This window comes from Cololabis saira, chromosome 13 (assembly GCF_033807715.1).
Source record: "Cololabis saira isolate AMF1-May2022 chromosome 13, fColSai1.1, whole genome shotgun sequence".
Taxonomy (NCBI): domain Eukaryota; kingdom Metazoa; phylum Chordata; class Actinopteri; order Beloniformes; family Belonidae; genus Cololabis; species Cololabis saira.
Genome location: NC_084599.1, coordinates 5,874,499 through 5,885,702, shown reverse-complemented (window position 1 = coordinate 5,885,702; position 11,204 = coordinate 5,874,499). Strand labels below are relative to the sequence as shown.

General features: G+C 42.1%; 1 protein-coding gene across 1 annotated transcript; it reads right to left on the bottom strand.

Annotated features, from left to right (window-relative positions):
- Positions 1-3,222: 3,222 nt before the first annotated feature.
- LOC133458020 (interferon-induced protein with tetratricopeptide repeats 2-like) lies at positions 3,223-10,862 on the bottom strand. The gene is made up of 2 exons (XM_061737482.1): positions 10,811-10,862; positions 3,223-5,354 (listed from the first exon to the last, which is right to left on the bottom strand). The coding sequence occupies exons 1-2, from the start codon at positions 10,816-10,818 to the stop codon at positions 4,058-4,060; spliced, it is 1,305 nt and encodes a 434-aa protein (XP_061593466.1). The 5' UTR covers positions 10,819-10,862; the 3' UTR covers positions 3,223-4,057.
- Between the last annotated feature and the right edge of the window lie 342 nt (positions 10,863-11,204).

The window sequence follows — 11,204 nt, the reverse complement described above, 5'->3', positions numbered from 1 at the left end:
CCCACCGATTCTGAGAAAGGGACTCTTCACCACATCTGCTATGGACAACATTGACCATAATCCCACAGCAACAACGGCACATACATCCTTTCATGGTACAAGTATTTCCATGTTCCAACATCCAGGTCTTAACAATGAGGGTGAGATAAGGCCACCACTCCAACTTTCAGATGACAGACCAAGCAAAGTTCCTGAAATTCCTGAATCCTTCTCGAACATCCAACCAGTTTTCTTCAGAAAGAAAAACCCAGAGCCCCATCCTGTAGCCAACCTACCTTTACCAGACCTCACTGTATTCAACAGAAACTTGGCACCCGAGTTTGACTGGCTGGAGAAAGTTAGCCTAACCCAAGCAGTCGATGCTTCTGCCAATATAACATGGTCAGCCCACCATGCATCCCAACGGAGGAGCCTGGATTTTAAAGTCAGTATTACATCACTGCTTCCCCTCCTCCGAGACCAAGCCCACTCTGTTGCAACAGTAAAGCATGTCATGGACAAAGTTAGTGATACAGTGGCATTCCTGAATCCAAGACAAACGCATGTCATAACTGCTGACCAGCCACTCTATGCTCTTGCAAAACAGAATCCTCTGCAGTGGATGACAGCGACCTGCAAGCTTTGGAGAGATTTGTTGTGCTAATGTATGACGGATCCAGCGATGTCACAACTGTGAATGAGGCGAGGCTTGATCTCTTTGCCAGAAAGCAAAGACCATATGACCTGATCCCACCAACTCAAGCAGCACTCAAAGAGCATGCCAAACGTGCATCTTATGAGGCTGGATATGTGTGGGGACAGGCATTAAAGCGACAACCACAAATGCCAAGCCCATCTGACTGGGGATGGATAAAACAAGATGAGGAATGGAAAATATTTTGGACTCCTTGTCCACCTATTGCAGAGAGTTGTTGGGAGTTGACCAAATGCGGGTGCACCAAGGCATGTACTGGAAGGTGTAAGTGCTTCAGATATGGACTCACTTGTACATGTCTGTGTAGTTGCCCCTGGTAGATCCTATCTGCATATTCTTTTTGCCAGGGTTACTCCCCCTTGGCACCTGTGTTTTCAGGTGTAGACCTATGGCTCGGCTCCCCATGGCCACATCAGTTTGTCTTCAGTTTTACCAGTTAATCGCATTTTTAGTTTAGTTTTTTAGTATTTTTTTCCACTGGCTAATTACCAGTGAGAGATATTTTTAGTTGAGGAGATACTTTGTAATATCAGCACCTCTACCTTTTATTTGTGAGGGATATTTTCAGTTTATCATGGTTCCACGGCTATGTCAGTCAGAGCTGCTGTTGCCTCTAGATCTGCCCATATTGCCATTCAGTAAATACTGTAATTGTTCAATTATTTTTTGGAGCACTATCCATTCAGCACCAAAGCTGGCCATTTTAATAATCTTCCTTTTTGTTTCTCCATTCCTTAGTATTTATTTGACAACGTTACTGTCTGTTCATTTAGGTAATAAAAATAAAAAACCAAAAAAAAAAAACCTCCCTTGTGACTGTTACCTTGTCGTGGTAAGGGAGCTTGTGCACTTCAATGAACCCTGAGAGCCATGCCCTTAGGAGGCAACTCCTGGCAGGTTTTACCACATCGGACAGGTCAAGGGTGAGGAGTTAGACAAAATACAGTAAAAAATCCACTCTTGGCCTTTTTGGGACCTCAAATTAACATGGGGAAAATATATTATTTAAAAATCCAGGTGGCAATCTCAAAGAATGGCTGCCAACTTGAAATTTCAAGTGGCTGTGAGCAGTTTCTGGTCAAGTGACCCATGGAGACTGCTCATGCCAATTTTCATGTCTATATCACCAACCAAACAATTACATCACTTAATTGATCGACCAAGGTGGCGGCCATCTTGAAAAATGGCCGCCAACTGGAAATTTCAAGTGGCCCGACCAATTTTCTTGTCAAGTGACCCATGGAGACTGTTCATGCCAATTTTCATGTCTATATCACCAACCAAACAATTACATCACTCAATTGATCGACCAAGGTGGCGGCCATCTTGAAAAATGGCCGCCAACTTGAAATTTCAAGTGGCCCGACCAATTTTCTTGTCAAGTGACCCATGGAGACTGCTCATGCCAATTTTCATGCTTGTATCACCAAATGCACGATTCTGCCTAAAATCCACTCTTAGCCGCTCCACTATTTGTACTTCGTTACTTGACACCTCTGACCACTAGTCCTCCCTCACTACCACTACCCCTAAAAAAGAAGGGACAGATTTTAGGGCACTTGAAATCTTCCCAGGTCTGTCCCAATACTCCCACTACTCCTACTTTCAGCACCACCCCTAAAATCAGGAAGCTGAGAGCCAAAAGCTGTCTTAATTTCAGCTGTAGTGCTGTTAATATGCCACTTTATTAAGTTTCAATATTTTTTCAGGCGTAAAAGTAACCGTTAAGATCCCCAACCTGGGCTCAGTTTATCCAAATAACGCCTGTTAAGAAATTTGATCCGATGTTTTCGGGGATGAGAAGAGCCGCCGGCCCGGGGTGCAGCAGCAGCTCATGGCCGGGTCAACCTGCGCCGTCGTCCCGGGGGAGAAACCTGCAGCTCTGTGGAGAATTACTATGTCTCTCAGCTGGCCTGGGAATGCTTGGGATTCCCCCAGGTGAGCTGGGAAAAGTAGCCTGGGAAAGGGAAGTCTGCATAGAAGAACAGTTGGCCTTAAAGATAGCTTCATTGTACATGATCCACTGAGTGGTGAACATCACCCCTCCTTCTCTTTCCTTTCTCAGTTATTAATTATAAGTATCTCATAACCATCATTGTTGTCCATCGTTCTTGTAGTTTGTTGTGCTGTTCTGCCCCCCCCTCCTTTTCTCTTCTGTACATGTTTGCAGGCCAGAGCTTCAGGAGCTGCATGCTGACCTGCAGTCCCCCCTCTGATCATCCCACTGCTGCTTCCACCTGCCTGTGTGGATGTCTGCTAGATGCTTGCTGACATCCTGTCCTGCAGCAGTAATAAATGCTATATAAATAAAATTGAATTGAATTGAAAAGGTTACTGCCCAAACCCAAATAAGTAGCAACAGATGGGCAGATGCATGGTTGGATGAAAAGATAGCCAGAATAATGTCAAAGAATTACTTTTTTTTGTCAGGGAGGTTGTAGTAGGACCCAGATGCAGGAGAGCAGGAGTCAGGAGTTCTCAAAAACTGTGATTTATTTACTTAAACTAAACCAAAAACGCTGCTGAGCAGGATACAAAATCAGAACATGAACGTGACTACAAAAACCTGACGAGGAAAACATGGAGGGAGGAAACAGTAGGAAACAGAACAAAAACAGAAACAGAAAGACTATATATATATATATATATATATATATATATATATATATATATATATATATATATATATATAATTTATTAACGACAATCAGGACAGATGGAAAACAGGTACGTCAAACTAGAACTTAAACACAAATGGGCTTCAAAATAAAACAGGAAATGTCAAACCCTGACATTTTTAGGTCACAAACACCAACATGATATAGAAATTTAGACATGCGGTGCGTCCGAAATGCCATACTAAACACTATATACTAAAAAGTATACTTAAGTTCTGCACACTTTTGAGTAAATATCAGTAGTGTGCATTAATTCAGACGTACTACTCAGAGCCACACGGCACTTCCTGCCGTTGGGAGGAAGTGACGTGTTACAGCAGCAGTAGAAGCTCCGCTATTTCCCGTTTATTCTGGCCGAAACAAGAGGACATTATATAATATTATTATATACGAATATTATATAATAATATTATTATACTTAATATTATACTTATGACATATACAGTACGTATCACTTAGCAACCAAACGCCGCTGAATTGCATTGTGGGAAGTTTCTGCTTCGCTAGTGTCCATCAATCCATACTAATACATTTCTCCAGAATCAGTATGGATAGTGCATACTATTGAGTACGTTCTAATGTTTCGGACGCACTAAAAGATCTCACATACTGTTTTTGCTACTCATTAGGGTGGAAGTGTGGGATTTCGGACGCAGCCCTGGTCTTGTACCAGAGAGGTAAAGTCTCACTGAAGCACTTTATCCAGAAACTCTTCAATTTCCCCACACAGACGGTCACTGCTCCTGTCCCTGATCTTCCGTATGTTCCTGATGCTGTCCTTGCGGTAGAAGGACTCCGTTGGTATTGCTGCTGCCTTCATGTGGTACTCTAGAGACTTGTGCATGTCCTTTTGACCAACGTGTTTTGCGTAGCAGCTGTAGAGCATCTGAGCCCCTTCGGGATCCAGATCAGTTTTCAACAGTTCCTCGAATATCAGGTCCGCTTTAGCTTGGTTCAACTTTGAATATATTTCTGCAAGAGTTATATGCATTTTAAGTGAAGAGTAAGGATAAAGAGTGATCACCTCCTCACAGAGACTGACCGCTCTGTCGATCATGCTGCGATCAGGATTGTTACTCTGTGCAAAGATCTTCATTCTGTAACAGACTACAGCACATTTCTTTATGTATCGTGCTTCTGGATGTCTCTCCAGGGCCTCCTCGGCTAAATCAATGGCTTCATCCATTGATAAGTGTCTCCTGTAGAGCCGCAGTAACGGTTCAATGCCGCTGTAACTACTGACTGGCTTTCTCAAAACCTTTCTTGCCAATTCTCGTACTTCATCCTGCATTTTTATTCCTCTCCCAGGACACGCGTCCAGGTATAGAGCCGCTAAGTGCAAGTTATCTGGGTCATGTTCTTTGGCGATTTTCATTTTCTCCAAAATGTTTGGGCCCAGGTTTTCTGTGTGGTGTCTGGAAGCATTGAGTAGCGCTAATGCGCGATTCGTCTGCCACTCCACCGTGTCTGGCTGCATCCTGACAGCTCTTTGGAAGTAGTCTGTGGCCAGCATTTGCTTGTTTTTGTCAAACTTCATCAAGGTCCAGGCCTTCTCCGCACAGATTTCTGGGTGGAGCTCATCCTGGCACGGAGACGGGTACTCACTAATCAGGTCATGAACCTTCGACAGATAGTCCCGACTTTGCGCTGGTTCTCCCAGCAGGTGATGCATCCACGCCAGATTCCCGTAGTTCACCACCAACCAGGGACCTTCATCTGAGACTGTGTTTCTGATCTGGCGAAAGGTCTCGGTCGCCCTGCAGAAAAACGTCAGGGCCTCCTGGATGAAGCCGAGCTGGTGGTGAATGAACCCCTGCAGGTTGTAGATGTGGCCCAGCCAGCTGTACCCCTCCTTAGTGCCGATATCCTCCAGTGCATCCCTCATGTGGAAGAGCCGGGACCTGCTGGCATAAAGGTCCCAGGTGAAGTGGCACTCAAGGGCCTCCAGTTTGGACTTCAGCGTGGACAGTATTTGAGCAGTACTGAGGGGACAGAAAAAAAGGACAAACGTTAATTAACCAACATAAAAGTGAAGCAGAGTGCTCTGTGGAGTGTTGTGGAGGAAATGTGGGAAGGAACAAGCAGCAGCACCAGAACCAGTACCAGCACCAGCAAATATAGCAGCACCAGTATCAGTACCAGCACCAGTATCAGTATCAGTATCAGTACCAGCACCAGTATCAGTATCAGCACCAATAGAGGGAATACGCATAACGTCACAGATGCAACTTCACAGTGTGTTTTGGCCACTGAGTGTCAAAAAGACTGAGTGTCAGAAAGACTGAGTGGCAGCTAAACTTTCAGTTTGAGCAACAGGAAAACATCTAAGATGGGAAAGAGCTGTTGTGCGATTGACTGTACTCGTAGATTTAGCAAGAAATCGGAGTTATCGTTTTACAGACTGCCGAAAAATAAGCTTAAGAGACAAATGGATCACTGCAATTCACAGAAACAACTGGATTCCAGGCACCGAAACGTGGATTTGTGGTTCCCATTTTGTATCAGGTAATGCTGGATTTTTGGGTAGCTAACGTTAAACGGTCAAATCATAAAGTTCGGTGTCCTCATCACTTTAATTTCTACAACAAATCCTGCCTTGAAGTCGGACCAAGCGTCAAGACTTTTGTCTGCCTTCAAGCTTTGCTTCGTGTATTTCCCCGGTGTAGAAATTAAGTACATAAAAATATCAGGAAACTGGATTTGTGGCCAAATATTAATGTCCAAAGACCACTGGTTCTTGGTAACTGTACCAAATATTAATGTCCATGGACCACTGGTTCTTGGTAACTGTACCAAATATTAATGTCATGGACCACTGGTTCTTGGTAACTGTACCAAATATTAATGTCCATGGACCACTGGTTCTTGGTAACTGTACCAAATATTAATGTCCATGGACCACTGGTTCTTTGGGTAACTGTACCAAATATTAATGTCCATGGACCACTGGTTCTTGGTAACTGTACCAAATATTAATGTCCATGGACCACTGGTTCTTGGTAACTGTACCAAATATTAATGTCCATGGACCACTGGTTCTTGGTAACTGTACCAAATATTAATGTCATGGACCACTGGTTCTTGGTAACTGTACCAAATATTAATGTCCATGGACCACTGGTTCTTGGTAACTGTACCAAATATTAATGTCCATGGACCACTGGTTCTTGGTAACTGTACCAAATATTAATGTCCATGGACCACTGGTTCTTGGTAACTGTACCAAATATTAATGTCCATGGACCACTGGTTCTTGGAGTAACTGTACCAAATATTAATGTCCATGGACCACTGGTTCTTGGTAACTGTACCAAATATTAATGTCCATGGACCACTGGTTCTTGGGGTAACTGTACCAAATATTAATGTCCATGGACCACTGGTTCTTGGTAACTGTACCAAATATTAATGTCCATGGACCACTGGTTCTTGGGGTAACTGTACCAAATATTAATGTCCATGGACCACTGGTTCTTGGTAACTGTACCAAATATTAATGTCCATGGACCACTGGTTCTTGGTAACTGTACCAAATATTAATGTCCATGGACCACTGGTTCTTGGTAACTGTACCAAATATGAATGTCCATGGACCACTGGTTCTTGGTAACTGTACCAAATATGAATGTCCATGGACCACTGGTTCTTGGTAACTGTACCAAATATTAATGTCCATGGACCACTGGTTCTTGGGGTAACTGTACCAAATATTAATGTCCATGGACCACTGGTTCTTGGTAACTGTACCAAATATTAATGTCTATGGACCACTGGTTCTTGGTAACTGTACCAAATATTAATGTCCATGGACCACTGGTTCTTGGTAACTGTACCAAATATTAATGTCCATGGACCACTGGTTCTTGGTAACTGTACCAAATATTAATGTCCATGGACCACTGGTTCTTGGGGTAACTGTACGGGTCACTGTCAAGTCCAACTGCCTTTAATTTAAGCCCATCAGTTGTTATCCCGTCTTCTCCACTAGTTGCAGCTGTTTTTAGTAAGGGGGCTGGTCCAGAGTGGAAGTGACGTCAATGCAGACTCTCTATAGCAGTATCAGCACCAGTACCAGTACCAACACATATAGCAGTGACAGTTCCAGTATCAGCACCAGTACCAGTACCAGCACCAGCACCAGTACCAGTACCAGCACCAATAGCAGCACCAGCACCAGTACATATAGCAGTACCAGTTCCAGTATCGGCACAAGCCATAACGCCATCACCAACGAGACGAGACGGGACAAATCTTTATTATCACTTTTACAAGGTACAACGAAATTGTATGAAAAAATAAAATAACTAAAGAATGTAACAAACAGCGTGTTATAAATAGAAATGTAAAATATTATGATCAGGTCATCCTCCAGCTTAAGGTACCGATTCTGGTACCGATGCCCAGAAACCTGAGCATCGGTACCCTCTCCACACAGGCACTACCAATGATGAGTCTTGTTCTTTCTAAAGTTGACAACCAGCTCTTTCATTTTTAGTTGTTTTTTTTGTTTGTTTTATAGATTTATTTTCACACACACAGAGAATCATGTACATAACTATAAATTCAAAGTGTGTGAATCACGCACTTCTCATGGGGCTCCCCAGCAAGAGTCTCCAGAGGCTCCAGTACATCCAGAGCTCTGCAGCTCCTGATGAGAGTGCAGAAACACGACCAGATCACCCCCATTCCTGTCTCCACCAGGACTGAATAGAAGGTCTCCCTCCTCACTCACCAGAGTGTCCATGGAAATGCTCCCCTTACCTCAGAGAACTACTCTTCCCACAACCCACTACAGCTCCCTCCGCTCTCCTCACACTAACCACCTCTATGTTCCCAGGACCAGACTCTGCACCCATGGGTGCCTTTACTGTCGCTGCCCCACGTCTCTGGAAGGCCCTCCCTGACAACCTGAGGACACCACAAACCACGGACAATTTTAAAAAAGGACTAAAAACCTTTTTAGGAAAGCATTTTATCACTAAACAATGCTGTTGTTTTTTCCCTAGTTGCTGTTTTTAATTGTTTTATTCTCGTTTCTGCCATGTCTTGACTTTTTATCCCTTTTATCTCTTATCTTGATTTTATTATTTCTGTTTAATTACCAAACTTAATAAACAGGGGAGTTTTTTTTTCTTGCCACTGTTTGGTTTAAGGTTTTTCTCCCACTAGGGGAGTTTCTACCTGCAGTGTTTATAATTATGTAATAATTGCTCGGGGTTTATGTTCTGGTCTCTGGAAAGATCCTAGAGATAAGTTCTCTTGTAATAGACGCTATATAAATAAAATCGTATTGAATTGAAAGTTGAATACTAACAACACAACCAAAACACGTCATATAGTCATCATGAATTCCATATTAAAGTCTTAAAGGAATACCGTATTTCGGTATACCGCGATGGTGTAAAGATCTCCAAGTTCAAGGTGTTTAATATTAAGCGGTGCTGCCGGCACAACTCCACATACAGTAAAAAGTCCAAGCAGGTAAGATGAATCATTATAAACCCCACGATAGCTGGTTTACGATGTTTCATTCAAAGAGCAGTTACTGTTGCTTTACGTTCATTCTCTGTGGAACGGCGTGGTCTTGTTGTCTACAGAAGATCTACAATAAGTCCCATAGTAGCCATACAGGTGGAGCTCTGTTTTCTGAAACCATACTGAGAATTTGAGAGAATTAATTTTTTATCAAGGTATTCGTTTAGTTTGATATGCACAACTATTTCAAGTATCTTAGATAAAGTTGGAAGAACAGAACTTGGGCGGTAATTGCAAATATTATTTTTGTTTCCAGATTTGTAAATTGGAATGATTTTTGCAATTTGGCCATTTTTGGCACCACACTATGGAGCAATGATAGGTTAATGCAATGTGCAAGAGGTTTTACAACTGAATTTGAAATTGCAGGCAGGAATTTTACTGCAAATATGACTCTTCGATTTTTTTAATTGATTGTATTTAATTCCATTTCATCAGTAGGTTTTGTAAAAAAAAAGAGTGCATGTAATGTCCAGAAATATCATTTTTGTAAGAGTTTCCCTGGAGATGCTTGATTTTGTTAGCAAGGTCTTGACCAATAGATACAAAGTAATTATTAAAACTGTCAGTTGATATAGATCATATAGAGTCTAGATCTCCATTTACAGAGTCAGAGAGCAACTGTGGTTTCTGAGCCCTATTGAGGACTTTATTTATAACCGGCCAAATCCTTTTGGAGTCACCCTGGCCTGAATTAATATGTTCACTATATTAATTACATTTGCTCTTTCTGATTATATGTGTCAGTTTATTTCCATACGAGTGATACTTCATTTTGTTATGATCACTGTTTTTTTTATGTACCTCTACAGTTTATTTTTATGTTTAATTGAGCTTAGTTTCCCTTTGATAAGCCTGGGCTTTTGGTAATTTCTCCTACCAGTGCAGCATCAAGATCAGACGCATTAAAAACACCGGTCCAACCTTTGGTCTCTTGCCTTTCCCATAGCTGCCTCAGAGTTCTTTCATTCAGTACTTTACTAGTTATCTTACAATTAGGAGGTGCAGATGTATGTACAGAGTTAAGAAACATCCCAACAGGAAAGTGGTCTGATATATCAGACTGACCACTAGGGTCTGGCTCCAACAGAGGGAATCTCCATTGACTTCCGTATTGAAATGGCTTAAGCTCTGCTTTTGTCCACATTTCACCTCTGCTAGTCCTTATTTCAACGCTCCTATTCCCTGTTTAGGTTTGCTAATTCTCATATCATTTCTGCTAGTCCTGATTTCAGCTCTGGCAGCACTTGTTTCAGATTTCATATTGGTAGCAACACTTGAAATAAGGACTTTGGACAGAAAATAGCTTAGTGCAACTGAAATGAGGGGTGTTCAAGCCGGCTTTTTAGACTTCATTGTAGCTAAGACTATAAAGCAGGCTGCAAGTATTTTTCAGAAACGTATGGATAACATCACATGGACTTTGACCACTACTTATAATTGTCAATGTTATAAGACAAAGAAAACCACTGTAGCAGGTCTGGCAAGAAACGAAATACCTGCGTGAATGTTGGAAACTCAGAATTTCTATCAACTAACTCAGTAAGATAAAAGAAAGTCTTCAAAAAGTTTCTTGATCAGTCACTAGGGAAGGACTGTCATTCCTGATTTTCACAATTTAAGTCAATCGAATTCAAACAGTGCTTTTTTTTGCAGAGCAAGTGAAGTTCAAAAGTGCTAACATGAATTTGGCATTGATAAACTGTCAATCAAATCTGGTATTTAAGCCTGAGAGGAAAAAGCATTTAGATCCAGTTGCTGCTGCAACAAAATGTCTCAGCTGGATGTGTGAACAAGGACACAAATGAGCAGATTTCTGAAAGTCCCAACATTGTCTCCAGAATAGCATCTAAACTGGCATGCTGATGTGAATGCATGAATGCAAAGGGCGACAGACACTCACCTGGTCATCCTGATGGAACTCTCTGGAATAAAAACACCTTTGGTTTGTGAAGGCTGTGTCTGCAGAGTCATAAAAGTCAGTAATGTTCAATCTCTGAGGTTGTAAATAACGTCATTTGGCGCTCTGGACATACAGACATGTGTTTGTTTCACAACTGCTGAATGGGTGGGTTTTTTTATCAGAGTTTATTGTCAGGAAAAATAAGTCTAGTGTCTTTTTTTTTCATGATTATTATCTGAGCATTGCAGGGCGCCGTTCCCAGGCAAAAGGCTGAAGTCCAAGTAAAGTCACATGTGCTGAAGTCACCGCTGAAGTTTGAACATCTCATGACTCAAGTCCACACCTCTTTTGGTGTTTTTCCACCAGCACCTACTCGGCTCTACTCATCTCATCT